Raw genomic sequence first — 15,240 nt, 5'->3', positions numbered from 1 at the left:
TGAATGAATGGCTTTACACAGGGTTACAGCTCCTCCCCAGGAAATCCATGACTGTACTTTCCAGAAATAGAGTATGACTTGCTTAAAGTGGAACTAATGCATCCGCAGTGGTGTTTCCAGCAGGGCTAAATATGATGGAGGTCGGGGTGTTTCCTTTTTTGCATGTAGCTGAACCTGTTCTCAAAGTGCGTGTTTGCATGCAGTTCAGTAAGCAGCCACATTGCATTTCCCACGCTACACCTGTACTTGCAGCAAAGTCTGATGTGCATGCACTATGCACAAGCAACAATGCACCAGACACACAAAAAAAGAGAGTAGGCGGTGTGACGCAAGCATAATGAGTCACTGTCTGGCACAAAGAATGGGTTACAACACCATTGACGAAGTATCATGTCTCCAACTGGTTAGATGATAGGAAAAGGGAATCAGGTACTGAGACAACTTTATCACCAAAACAAGGCAAATATCCAACAAAAAACCCTACTTTCAGGTTTTAAACTACAGACAAAGCCAAAGTTATAAAATTAGTTTAACTTTTTACTTTTCTCAGATATGATAATGATGTAAAAGGCTGTAACTATAGCAACACAAACCTGTCATCCAAGAGAAGCATCCCACCATATGTGCATTGTTTCAACTGAGAAGGATAAAAGTAGGAAAAAAAAGAGACGAGAAAAAACAGTTTGCCTGTATTAAAATGATTCAAGTATGTTACAAGGGAAATGCACATGAAATCCACATGCCGGGCTTCATTTAGCAAAAGCACAGTTTAGAAGTGTTTTATGGCTTGTTTTAGATATGACCGTCCCTATAGTCACATCACATGCGGTTATTTGTAGAGCAAAAGCGTCACAAGCAATATTAGTGTCTAAGGGCTTTATAGTTCCATGTTGCAACACTTCTAATCAGGCTCGGTATGATGAGGAAAAAGAAAGGGACCAGCTCTTACTGTAATGCTCCACCATGTCCACAAGAGGGTGTTAAACCTGTTCCCTGCCTGTGCTTGGACTGCTGCCAAGTACATACCACACGGTTGCCCAATCCTGTCTGTCCCTACAGTGGAAAAAAAAAGGCAAACTTGATAGTATGTTGCAGCACTTCCCAAGGATAAAGAGGCCGTATTTGAATAGAGATAAGGCAGCAGCCTTTGCCTGATAAATTCATGGTAAAATACCTCCTCGTCCACGCTCACCGACCAAACACAAAGCTGTAAAGTTATACAATTGTGAGCAATGCCAAGGTGAAGTTATGGGGTTTACTATTTGTGCAATTAGTACGGAATAAGGCATTAACACTGGGTAATGTTTGAGAATAATTGCCTCCTCAAACTGCTTGCAGACTTTGTTAGCAAACACTACAGGAGACCTGGATTGTTCATACACACATACACACACGTTGCCCAGATGGGAGACAGATGTTTTATAGACAAGGTCAAGGAGTCCATGCAGTTATTGTCTGCTGCTCCGTTTCTTAGTATTCTCTGAGTTGTTCAGATCCCCACATCCACATAAATCCAGGAAATTTCCTCTGGAATGGAAAACATGTCCTACTCGCACAGATCTATTTGTGTTTCTATTTTCCTCTCTCCTCTCTCTCTCTCTCCTCTCTCTCTCTCTCTCTCCCTCTCTCTCTTCTCTCCCTCTCTCCTCTCTCCTCATCTCTCTCTCTCTCCTCTCTCCTCGCCCTCTCTCTCTCCCTCTCTCCTCTCTCTCGTCTCTCTCCTCTCTCTCTCTCCTCTGCTCGTCTCTCTCTGGTCTTAGTACGTTTGATACATTAACATTTACACCTAGGATAACAAAGAGCATATCTAAACCATTCCTTTGAATCCACTTGCTGATGCAGTCCCACTGACTCCTCTGTTTTTATTCTTCTTTCTGAATGTCTCTGAGGTCTAACAGTGTGCAAAGTCCTGATGGTGATGACACATACTCAAAGAGAGATGATGAAACATAAGGAGAGGAGGAGAAGTTTCTAATCTCATTATCTCTAACCCAAACTAATCCATTTGAGAAACACCTCTAAGTAATCTGTACCCTTTACACATGTTGTACCTTTCACTTCATGCAGAGAGACATATCATATCTAAACGCTTAGTTAGAAGAGGTGATCATAAAAACAAGATAACAAAGGATGACAGACATGCAGGATACGCTGCTGCTCGGCTCAGAGGGAATAAAGAAGACCATCCTGCATGGAGGCAGCGCAGATATCCCGAGACTCATCACTGGGGCAAAGGTACACTAGGCCTTTGTTAATAATATAACATCACTGATAGCTGTGCGTGAAATCTGCCTTTACTTCAATCTTTTATTAGAATGCATGTGCGCCTGCAGTTAACTGACTTTACAGCCCATTAGTGTGTTGAAAATATATATAACTGAAGCATATTTCTGACAAATAACAGTCGTGTATGGTTGTTGTATTGTACCATTTAAAGTGTATGATTAAAGCTAGCTTTCAGTCATCAGATATACTAACAACAGTTTTACATAAGGACTTATTGATCAGAATGTGAACAGCATCATATGTACACGATACTAGGCAGTACAATATTTTTATCCAAATATCCAAGCAGATGCTCTTTTTAAAACCCTATCATGACCTGATTTGACATATGGTGTATGTTTTTTTGCAGCTTTCCTAAGTAGTATACTTGAAGGAGTGAAAGCCTCTCTGAAAGCATGACTGTGAAGGTTTATTATGCATACAATGCTTTGTTGCTCCAGAGTTACGGTTTTAAATTTCACGTTGCACCAAATGTTAGCCATTTCACTTAAACATGATGACTTTCATGGAGGCTGCGATTACCTCTGGTCTTCAGTAGAGGTTTATAGAGCACACACATCACTCCATGCCTTGGGTCATTTTGTGTTAATTTTGGTGCCTCCTGTGGTCGAAGTGGTACCTCTTCTATCTTTTCTGATTTTCTCCTTTCGTGTGACAGTAATGTTAACTTTAACAAAAAGTTCTCCTGGTTTCTTTTAACAGTCAACATATTACTCATGGTAAATCTTGGATGTTAAAGGCTGTGCAGCATGACTATATAGAAATGATCAATCTTGTCGCTGAGGGTCTGGTTTGCTTCTGTAGCTCATTGAGAAGTTCCATTGTTAATTCAGTTTCCTCAACCCCTTCACCCTTAGCCCCTGTGTATCAGGCTCAACAAGAAGTCAAATGATTCTGTTATATAATGAATGTGATTATTGTTCAAGACAAAAGGTTCAATGTCTTTGAGAAAATCCATCTTTTGGCTCTCCATGACTTTAGTAGAGTTCATAGTCATGCTATTAAGGTCAGATCTCCTCTTTACTGCTCTTCTAAAGTTTCCCTCATACTGTAAACCAGTGGTTCCCAAACTGTGGGCTGTGGCCCCCTAGTGGGAAACAAAAGTTAAAGACTTTTATTTCTTAAATTCTTTAATTCACTACATGCACTTCATTTATTTGCTACAAATTGTTGCATTTAGGAAGGATTTAGTATTTGCACTGCATCACTGAAGGTCCAGTTTCATTCACAATGTTGTCTGTTGTAAATACAAATATTGGGAAACTCATCATCTTGGTGTAATAATCAGAAAACTATTAGATTATTGGAGTGATAAGAGTTTACGGTAGACTCCAGAATAGTTCTGGACCTGATAGTGGGCCCTGTCATTCTCTAGTTTGGGGACAGCCATTGTAAAAAATGATTAAAAAGTGGATATGAGTGTAATACATGATCTCAGGTTCATACAATCCCAGGGTTCCCACGCGTCCTGGAAAACCTGGAAAACAGTTGACCAGTTTTCCAGTACTGGAAAACACCTGGAAAATGGGAGAAAAAGTCAAATGCCCTGGAAAATCACATATAGTCCTGGAAAATTATTCCAACATGACTGTGTGCGACCTGACCCGATTAACAAAACACATCCCCATTCATTGAAAGTTGAGTGCACGCTGTGCTGGAAAAGACACAGCGACACAGCACAACTTTTTTCACATCTCTTCTCCTTCACTTGGTCATAATCATGCATTCACAGAAAATGGGGGTTTATAGTTTATATTTTATGGTACATTAACCTTGTAGAGTGCTCTTTTGATTCAAAGAGTCTTATATTTAAGTTATAGTGTGACCAGTGCAGTCGGGCCGAGAGCTTGGGGGTCTGTGCCTCACAACTTTCTCTGCAGGCTGAGAGCTCAATTACCGTACTGTAGCTCAGTTGTTCTCAAACTGGGGTCCTGGGACCCCTGGGGGTCCGCGAACCATAGCGTGGGGGTCCGTGAAATAATTTGAATACATTTCTAATAAATTATAAAATTGTGCTGTGTCATTACAAAACAGCATACACCGTTGTTATGATACCATTTGGTGGCTCGAAGGGATATGTGAATCTTGCTACTGTTAATTTTCTGAAAACTTTTAAGATCAATTACTTGAAAAGTATAAATGCTGTCATGTTGAGTCCACAAGGAATGAAAGCACCCTCTGTTTTAAAGGATAAAAGTGGTATTTACTTGATTCAAATTGAAGTGGTATCTGTTTATCACTATGGTACAGGTCTAAAGTATTTACATTGATACGTTTTGCAATACAAATAGTTTCAAGGGCAACTAAGAGTCCAAATGTTAGTAAGCATGTGCTTTAGTGATGGGAAGTTCGGCTCTTTTCAGAGAGCCGGCTCTTTTAACTCGGCTCCAAAAGAAGAGCCGGCCCTTTCGACTCCCGAACGGCTCTTAATTTAGGATCTTTATAGCCGTATGTTTTACCTTAACTTTGCAAAAAATAATGGTTTGTGTTGAAAACCCTTTTACATACTGTGTTTTTATAAGAAGACTTATAATTGACCAATTTTGTGCATCTATTCTGTTACAAAACCATTCTCACCCTGATCCTAGGGCTATGATTAGGGTTGGGGATGTGATTAGGATTAGGATTAGGATTAGGATTAGGGTTAGGGTTAGGATTAGGGTTATGATTAGGGTGAGGGTCAGGGTTATGATTAAGGTTAGGGTTAGGATTAGGTTTAGGGTTAGGGTTAGGGTTAGGATTAGGGTTGGGGTTAGGATAAGGGTTAGGGTTAGGTTTAGGTTTAGGATTAGGGTTAGGGTTAGGATTAGGGTTAGGGTTAAGATTAGGATTAGGGTTAGGATTAGGGTTAGGGATAGGGTTAAGGTTATGATAAGGGTTAAGTTTAGGTTTAGGATTAAGGTTAGGATTAGGGTTAGGGTTAGGATTAGGATTAGGGTTAGGGTTAGGATTAGGTTTAGGGTTATGTTTAGGGTTAGGATTAGGGTTAGGGTTATGATTCGGGTTAGGGTTAGGGTTAGGATTAGGGTTAGGGTTATGATTAGGGTTAGGGTTAGGTTTAGGATTAAGGTTAGGATTAGGATTAGGATTAGGGTTAGGGTTAGGGTTAGGGTTAGGATTAAGATTAGGGTTAGGGTTATGATTAGGGTTAAGGTTAAGGTTATGATTAGGGTTAGGGTTAGGGTTAGGATTAGGATTAGGGTTAGGGTTATGATTAGGGTTAGGGTTAAGGTTATGATTAGGGTTAGGGTTAGGATTAGGATTAGGGTTATGATTAGGGTTAGGGTTAAGGTTATGATTAGGGTTAGGGTTATGATTAGGGTTAGGGTTGTGATTAGGTTTAGGGTTAGGATTAGGGTTAGGGTTATGATTAGGGTTAGGGTTAGGGTTATGATTAGGGTTAGGTTTAGGTTTAGGATTAGGATTAGGATTAGGGTTAGGGTTATGTTAGGGTTATGGTTAGGGTTAGGGTTAGGGTAAGAACCAGAACCAAACTCAAGCAAACAAAACCGGAACCAAACTCAAGCACCCCCAACCTGAACCGAACCAGACCCGAATCAGACCCGAACCAGAACCGTACCAGAACTGAACCAGAACTGAACCAGAACCGAACCGAATCAGAACCGAACCAGAACCGAACCGGACCAGAACCGAATCGAACCAGAACCAAACCAGAACCGAACCCAAGCAAACAGACCCAGAACCAAACTCAAGCAAGCAGAACCAGAACCAGAACCAAACTCAAGCAAACAGAACCAGAACCAACTTACGCAAACAGAACCAGATCCAAACACAAGCAAACAGAACCAGAACCAAACTCAAGCAAACAGAACCAGATCCAAACTCAAGCAAACAGAACCAGAACCAAACTCAAGCAAACAGAACCAGATCCAAACTCAATCAAACAGAAACAGAACAAACTCAAGCAAACAGAACCAGAACCAAACTGGAGCAAACATTATTAATGTCCTCAGTGCAGGTTGGCATTGAGAAAAATCAGATGCCTCAGCTTGGATGGGTTGATCCGATTTCTCCTCTCAGTGAGAATTTGCCCTGTCTTTGAGAAGAACCCTAACCCTAACTTTCTCAGAAGGAACAGATGTAGCCAGGATACACAGCCTCCCCTCCATCACCTATATCCTATATCCTCACATGTGATTGGCCACATGGACGCCATGCTGACCAATCAAAACAAAGTTCTGCTGTGAGCAGAGCTGGGGCTGAACACTGAGAGCTAAGCAGCAAAAGGAAAAAACTGGGAGCAGGCTCTCTCTCGATGCGAGCCGGCTCTTCTGCTTCACTATAAAACATCAGCTCTCAGAGCCGCAGCTTTTGATCATGACACATCACTAATGTGCTTAATCTGTGTTACAATTATGAGGGGGCCTTGGACAATTTTCTCACCTGTAAGGGGTCCCTGGCTCCAAAAAGTTTGAGAACCCCTGCTCTAGCTAGTAGGAGTGCAAACTCCCGATAGTGAAAACAAACGGAACAAAAAGAGCGACCCAGCTGCACAGAAACTCCACGTTGTAGATGTCGCTGATCATAATAGACATCGCCACGCAGGAAGACAGTTTACATTTTTTTAAATCTCTGAGAGATCTTCAAATACAGAGTGCGTCTTTACACTGGTGCGTTTTTTTTTTCAGAGTTTACGGTAACTCAAATAAAAAACGTGACATTTGCTTTGTTTTATATCGACCACTTAGCAGGATGAATATCATGATTAAGCAGGTATATTTTGAGTTGAGTTGAGAAACATTTGTGGCCATTTTTGTCATTAAGTTCTATTTAGGTCATTAATGCACTGATCCTCTGATCATTATTATTATCTAATTATTTCAGTAAGGCAGCTTCCTGATTCCTTTGCTGGCTCTTAGCTCATTTTATATTTTTTGAGAAAAGAGAAAGCTGAGATGTTGCCCATCCTTGTTACTTGGTTGCACTAATAAAGTGAAGTGCTGTACATCTGTGGTTGCATTATTCTGTTATCAATTTGCCATAAGTTTTAAGTATGTAAGAGATGATTTCATTGATAGCCATAGACTACATGTCTTTCAATGTAGACTTCCACTGAGAGGAACACATTAGACTATTTAGAAACTAAATTAGGAACTAAATTTAGACTGTCACACCAGCTTGATCATCAGTGAAAATGTACTGGAAAAGAGTGGGAACCCTGAATCCCTCCTAACCTGTGCTGGCAGTGAGCGTGGATGGTGTTGACTTGAGAAACAACTTGAGAAAGAGCATGTTTTTCTCCAGTATTCTCACATCCCCCTGAATGGTTTCACTTTCCTCGGACGTTACACAACACACAACCTTGGCATGTCTATCCTTCATCGAGCCTGTCTGTCTGTCTGCACTGTTGAATAACTGCACAGTGTGAAGCTCATGACATAACGCTTTTATTAAGACTGTTGTGCACATGTGTTTACTTTCATCAGTTACACGTCAGTTTTGAGTAAAGACAACTTTTTCACATGAAAACAATATTAATGGGTTGAGTGTTAACCTGCATGTAAGGCAACGTCTATTTGACCTCTCTGACCCTCATCAGTGACCCGTGTGAGCCAAGTCCAGTTTTAAAGCTGAGTCAAGTCTTGTCCAGACTGCTACAGCTTGTCAAAGCATACTTCACGTTTTTCTTCTTTTCAATGGTTCTTTCTCCTCAAGGTGACGTTCCACTTCCGCACCCAGTTGTGTGATGACGAACGCACAGTGATTGATGACAGCAAAGTGACCGGGACGCCCATGGAGATTGTGATCGGGAACATGTTTAAACTGGACATCTGGGAGACTCTGCTGGCCTCCATGAGGATCGGGGAGGTGGCTGAATTCTGGTGTGACACCATTGTGGGTGAAGGTTTTTTTAAAAACATTTTTAAAATACTTTTGTAGTTCCAGCTTGTTTTTGTTTTAATCTGGGTTTTTTTTGTTACCTTGGTTTCTTGATTGTTTTGTTTTTAATCACATTACATAATAGTCTGTTAGTACAAATCTCGCCTTTATACAGAGTGACATCACACTACAGGTGTGGGTGTAATGTGTGCTGCTTTTAATTTGAAGCAACCAAACAACGTTTTATGTGTGCCAGTTGTACATATAAGGCCTACCCAGACAGCACAAACGTGAATGGCAGAAAACAGAGTTTGGTGCTCAGTACTTTTTAAAAATTGGATCAGTAGGTGACCCATAGTAGAAAACCTTGCATAACAATAAAAAACATGTGGTTAAAAACAAACATTCACATATTAAAATCACTGCTCCAGGGAAATCTGAGTCACTTCCAGTGAAGTTTCAATTTTAAATTCCCTGAATATTTTCCTTGTGTGTAATGGTTTTGTTCTGTCGTCTCCGTGTGACCTCCTCCTGTCGTAAAAGCTGATGTCCCATACACAACACGCGCACACACACACACACACACACACACACACACACGCACACGCACACACACACACACGCACGCACACACACACACACACACACGCTGCTTTATGCCCCTGTATCACACAAACAAACTTCCTTTAAATATATGTTGATGTAGGTGCATCTGATATAATCCATAATGTGTCATGTCTGCTCTGTGTTTCTGTGATTGTGTGATTGTGTGTGTGTGTGTGTGTGTGTGTGTGTGTGTGTGTCAGAGACAGATGGGTTGAGGCATGCTGTTGTTAATCTGCAGCAGCCTCACTTTTCACTAATCGGCTCTGATTCCTGCTGAATCAGCACATGTGACTCCCCTCCTCTCTGATTAGATTTGATGGGGCTTACAGCATTTATTCACCCGTCTGAATGACACGGCTGCACCACACTGCGATGAATGTGCAGCGCAGTATCACTCATGTCCAGCAGAGGACAGACTTGCTATGTTAAATGAGAGGAAAGGCTTGAAATCATGTAATACAAAGTAGAATCAAATTAATGTTGTTGTTTTTTTTGTTTTTTTAAGATAAACACATTTACATTTTCTGTGATGGGTTCTCTTGTATCTTTTAAAACGTTACAAACATAGACTTTTTTTTTTACTATGCTTTGAATGATAATTTCAATGTGCGCATACAAGGAAATAACTATAGTCCCCATATTCCGTAACAGTCATTCTTTTCTATTAAGCGTCCAGCTGTTTTGGTTCCATAGTTTCAGAAGCTCGTGGTTAATTGATAGATGTGTATTCACCAGGGATGTCCCAGACGATGTCCTAGTTGTTTAAACGCTAATTTAAATTCTGAACAACAGTAACTAATTACTACGGTAAATATAAGATCAGAAAATACTCAAGTGAGAACAATGTATTCAACACAGCTTAACACAGAGTTGTAGAGTCTGCGGGTAAACAATGTCCAATAGGTTTGCAGAGTGTGGCTAACAATCACAGAGCTCAGCACCACCAGCCTAGTGAGTTAACGTCCACTTGCCTTTGCTGGTTACACATTGCTTAAGTTCAATATGTCATTTTAATCTAACATAGCCTATACAAAGCTTCATTTCCATATTCTAGATCTGAATACTTGTGCTGCACTACGAGATGTCATCTGTGCTGTTTACCTCAAGGTAGTAGAGAATTATAGAATTACAGCAGAAGCATTAACCAGAGCTAAAGTCCTGGTCAGTATATGAAAAAGTGTTTAACCAACTTGTAGTCGAAGCAGTGGTGGCTGTGACATTGACAATAGCCTCTGTATATGGGTTTCAGGCTTAAACCAGCACTCCATGAGTGAAGAATTATGGGGGGGAAAATCCAAAAATATCTCATATTTGTTGATGTCATTTTTGCAATTATAGAGTCCGTTATCTATACAGTTTATCGCTTATAATTCCTTCCTTAAAAAGGTCTCCCTCCTCTGTTGCTCATCCCAGGGTGTCTGTTATTTTGTCCTGTCAAATGCTTTTTTTGGGGGGGGGTCGGGGACTTTTTAAATTCAGAATATTCATGGATGTAACAATTATTATATGTGTTAATTCAGAAAGGGTCTTTCCATTTGCTTCAATGCAAAAAAACAAAACACTGTATTGACGTATCATGGGACATATCAAGCAGCTGCCCCACTAACAGTTATTAATGTTGCAACTCGGTAAATTTTAGAAAAATTAAAGCCTGCCGAAGTATATCACCAAAATATTAAAGGCACATTGGACCATTGTGAATTATCTTTGTAATTAAGTGAATCTGTTTTAATTTCCACTCTTGTGATTCCCTCTCTTCTCTAGCACACTGGTGTTTACCCACTTGTTTCTAAAAGTCTGAGGCGCATCGCAGAGGGAAAAGACCCGGTCGACTGGCACATCCACACATGCGGCATGGCCAACATGTTTGCCTACAACAGTCTCGGCTACGACGACTTGGATGAGCTGATGAAAGAGCCCAAGCCTCTTTATTTTGTCCTGGAGCTTCTCAGGGTGAGACAGAACAGAAAACATGCTTGAGTTTGTGAGAATCTGTGTTTAAGGGCATAAATATAGACGTATATCTGTTGGGAGCTACATGTTGGCGAGGTATCAGCACACTTCAGATGGTGTTTTAACACGTGTAACTCTGTATATGTGCTTGATTGACAGGTGCAGCAGCCCAGTGAGTACAACAGGGAGTCGTGGGCTTTGAGTGATGAGGAGAGGCTGAAGGTGGTGCCTGTGCTGCACGGTCAGGGGAACAAATTCTACAAACAAGGACAGTACCAAGAGGCCACCCAAAAATATAAAGAGGCCATCATCTGCATAAAGAATGTGCAGACCAAGGTAATTATGTCAAATTAGTTTTTTCTTAAAACAATTTTATTTGCTCCCTGAAAAAAGTATATGGACTTGGATCTGCCCCATATTAGCTTCAACAGATGGCTGTCAGCCAACGAGACTGACGTTCCCCTGGTTTACAACTAGTGAAAAGGAATTCCTTGCCAGTGTTGTCCAGTGAAAGCTCTTTGTATAAATTTTTGGGAACATGGATGGTGTTGGGATGGGAAAAGTTGGACTGACATTCAGGGTCAGGCTTCATGGAGTCTCTCCCAGGCCCTGCTCATCCCTACCTAATGTGCCACACACATGCAGCACTAGGACTGGTCTTGAATGCAGATCCACATAAGGGCTTGTCTTGAATGTGGCTCCGCACTAGAGCTTATCTTGAATGCAGCTAAAAAAGCCAAGTGACTGATGCTCAGGAAATATATCAAGATTTGGATTCCAAAAATTGAAAGAAAAGAAGACAGAGGGAAAATAGATTTAATTTTTCCTATACTTAAAAATAAAAGTGAGCATTAGGACAACTCACACTCTTTAAGACTGGTATAAGGCTAATGCCAACAACTTAGTTTTACAACTGTCAGCCATGAATCAAGCTTGGATTATATTTGTGTTGCATATCCACATTTATCATGTGAAACTGTTGGTGATAAATAAAAAGTTAATCAATTGACTGATTGATTTATTAAACTTATTTCCTTTTCAGGAGAAAGCATGGGAAGTCCCGTGGCTGAAGCTTGAAAAGATGGCCAACACCTTAACTCTCAACTACTGTCAGTGTCTGCTTCGTATGGAGGAGTACTACGAGGTCATTGAACATACCAGTGACATCATCAACCAGCACCCAGGTATAATGAGGCCCTTGTTAAATGACAGTATACTTAATATACTTAAGACTATACTCAATGGCGATGAACCAACATATTTGCTTTGTTATTTAAAGCTGCTGTGAGGAACTTTTAGCTTGTATCGATTCTGGCGCCCCCTTGTGGACAAAGTGATACCTCTTATCTCTTGTCCTGTACATGCAAAATACTTGTCTTCAGACAATAACCTCATCCTGTTGTCTTTTAACATTTAGACTTACCTTACCATGTGATTATTTGCAATGAAAACAGCCATAAAAGGGTGTTTCTAAAGTGAGATGTCAATCAACTGTTCTGACACCTACCCCCTCAGAGCGGTTTTAGACATTAGAAATGACAACAGAGAAGGTATCAGTGTTGTTGGAGATGGTCTTGTTTGCTTTTGTGGGTCATAAAGAGGCATCAGTATCAGTTTCAGTCTTTTTCTCAGCCAGTTAAAAACTCCTCATAGTGCCTTTAACATATTCCAGCCAGTTGATATATGAGTGTGAAAAACTGACATGCCATAAGCATTACAGCCTCACAGTTTATTCAGCCTTTAACAAGCTGGGTGTGTTTTCACTGTGCGTTATGGTTGCTGTAAATATTTGCTTCATGTTCCCAATAAAATCAGACCCTAAAAACTGGTTCCTGTTCAACATAATGTACAGTCTAGAGTTGTACGTGTTCACAAATCAATGTGAATTTTAATGAGTTGTTAAAGACTGTTACAATCACCCATAAAATGATGATTGAGCTGACATAAAGAACAGATTTGTATTTATCTTCTAGGTGTAGTGAAGGCCTTCTACCTGCGAGGTAAGGCCCACATGGAGGTGTGGAATGAAGCAGAGGCCCGGCAGGACTTCAGCAGGGTGCTAGACCTTAACCCAGGCATGAGTAAGGCCGTGAAGAAGGATCTGGCTGTGCTGAACATGCGCATGGAGGAGAAGAACCAGGAGGACAGGGACAAGTACAAGGGCATGTTTTGACAAAGAGAGACTGCTGCAGAAGTTGGAATAGAAGGTCAAAGAGTGGAAATCATAATGTAGCGCAATACTAATATATATTCTAGTGCTTTGCAAGATTACGATCAGGGTTGAACAAAGGGATGAAACTGTTTGGTTTAAAGGTGTAGTACACATTTTCTCTTACTTCTAGAGGGTAAGATAAGAAAGCTTATACCACCTTATTTATGTATACAGAGTGAGTTTATTCCTCTGAGAACTCTTCCTGCATTGTAATGTTACTGAGGACTATAAAGTCAGAATGACCAATGGAGAACCAAATCTCTGCTGTTGCCTCCCATGAAGTTACACTTAGGCTAAATGGTTTTCTATATGTAAGAAATAAATTAATGTGACAGTAAAATAATTGTTGTTTTGTAACAAATTGTTCAATTGCATTAAGTATGATCACAGTTTTGGTAACAGGACCAATATAATTATTTATCCAAATGGATGGATTTCAGTAAAATAAGCCAATTGTTCTTACTTATTCGTACATGAAAGTACTCGTTCAGAAAGAAGAACCATTTGGGAATTCTTATAGAAGATGCAACTATTTTAAGGTCTATCATTTCTTTTTAACTTCTTACGAATATCAGACCAATATAATAGTGAAATGTAAATATATTGATGGAGTGGCTCAGTCGGATTTTTGTATCAAAGTGTATCCACATGTCAATTGATGTGTGATCCAACACCACCAATGACATTGTTGCTTTTCTTTCAAAAGTCACGTGTCACATTTTTCACTTTCGTGTTCCTCAAACTACACTAAGTAACCAAAGGGGTTGCTGTTTGGTCTCTAAAATGTTGTTTTTTGTTGCTAGCAGTATGACATACCAAGTGTCTTATCAGAGTCATGTAGGCACATGTGCCTTCCACTAGGTGGAGCTCTGATCATAATTATTCCACTGTGCACCTGCACCATGCAACAGAGGCAATCAGCCAGAGCCCAGAGCAGCACTCTTACTTTCATGAGGAGTGGAGGGGCTCGTAAAAATAAATGATCTTGGTCGGTTCCACTACTTCTGTCCTTCTCTCCTGGAAGACCTTACTGCAGAGTGTGTACTATAAGGAAGGCAGACACACATGTTTCCTCAATGTATAAGGGAAGATGTGACTACTAGATCTGTAAAAAAAAACTTGTTCTTTTAACCAGATATATGATACCAGTAGTGTTGTATCATGCTTGAAGCTCAGTTTCATTCAGGGAATCCCTCCACATCACTTTGTGCACTGCCCCCCCATCAGCAGCCCAGGTCACGGTGCGGTGTAGCAGTCACTCTGGGAAATGAGGCGGACGCTAATGCACCAGTCTAATGATGAGGGAGATCAATAAGTGCAGATCAAAGGGAAAAAAGCCCATGGAGCAGCGTGATAAAAACATTCAGACTGTGGCAGCCAGCCCTTTACAAGGACATTTACTAATGCAGCGTCTTCTGATCAGAGGCAAGTAAACAAGGAGGCAAAAACAACAACAACAACTGTGGTTTAATGCAGGACTCACAAAATATTAACAAATATATTTTCAGATCTAGTTAAATATTTCACTAATCTTAACATCGAACTATCCACTGTGTTAAAATAATTCTTTGGAAGAGTTATGTATGTGTCCGGACAGTGCCACCCACTGGGTATTAAAACACAGAGGATGTACAGTAAATTCTGCATAGCAGCACAACCCTCCGTTGGCTCTCCTCCATAAACCACTGGTGCTGATGTGGAGGAGAGAGGAAGAAAGGGAGAGGAGGCGGAGGAGGGGGCTCCGCGCCAGACTGTCCTGCGCCGACATGAGATAGGCTATGTCAAGGTGGACAGATGAAGCCAATGTCATACCGGAAGCAGCAACAGTTGTAAATAAAAGATAATGAAAATGTTTGGGGGTTTTGTCCGTCTTCAAAATGAAAAAAGTTTATTTCAAATTTGCCATGTTCGGATCGGTTTTACTGTCGCACAGGCGCACATTAGGTAAATACGTTTTATGTATGTATATTGGTATTTTATTTTATTTTACTTTATCTTCTTTTATTTCATTTTAACAGAGAAAGTTTTGCCATCTACATAACTTGAATTAGAAGTGATTTGTAAAACTAAATTTATACTATTCTGCAGCAAAATATTGAATTAACATAAAAAAAATTACACTCACAAAGTAAAATTAAGTTAATATAGAGCAGTAGAGATATACAATTAAAAATAAAATTTATTTTAAATGCATATAGCCTATGTGTCTCTGAAAATGGCTTCATTTTCCTGACTTCTATTTAAATGTTGATGCACAGCTGTGGATTCTTGACATGAAATGTTCCAAGATGAGCTAAAATATATCAATAATGAATAAATGGTAAAATGTACATGCCATTTTC

At 40.2% G+C, this 15,240-nt stretch overlaps 1 protein-coding gene across 1 annotated transcript; it reads left to right on the top strand.

Moving 5' to 3' along the window:
- Positions 1-2,130: 2,130 nt before the first annotated feature.
- aipl1 (aryl hydrocarbon receptor interacting protein-like 1) lies at positions 2,131-13,241 on the top strand. Its single transcript, XM_034700353.1, has 6 exons — positions 2,131-2,235; positions 7,963-8,142; positions 10,498-10,686; positions 10,846-11,022; positions 11,729-11,870; positions 12,660-13,241. The coding sequence occupies exons 1-6, from the start codon at positions 2,131-2,133 to the stop codon at positions 12,857-12,859; spliced, it is 993 nt and encodes a 330-aa protein (XP_034556244.1). The 3' UTR covers positions 12,860-13,241.
- Positions 13,242-15,240: the final 1,999 nt, after the last annotated feature.

Source organism: Notolabrus celidotus, chromosome 14 (assembly GCF_009762535.1).
Source record: "Notolabrus celidotus isolate fNotCel1 chromosome 14, fNotCel1.pri, whole genome shotgun sequence".
Lineage (NCBI taxonomy): Eukaryota > Metazoa > Chordata > Actinopteri > Labriformes > Labridae > Notolabrus > Notolabrus celidotus.
Note: the sequence above shows the minus strand (reverse complement) of the source record. Positions and strands in the feature narration are given on the sequence as shown.

Excerpts from the sequence above, each read along its gene's own strand:
- aipl1 (XM_034700353.1), top strand. The coding sequence starts at position 2,131 with ATGACAGACATGCAGGATACGCTGCTGCTCGGCTCAGAGGGAATAAAG. Across the intron at positions 2,236-7,962 it reads GACTCATCACTGGGGCAAAG|GTGACGTTCCACTTCCGCAC; the intron begins GTACACTAGGCC and ends TTTCTCCTCAAG. Across the intron at positions 11,871-12,659 it reads CATCATCAACCAGCACCCAG|GTGTAGTGAAGGCCTTCTAC; the intron begins GTATAATGAGGC and ends TTTATCTTCTAG.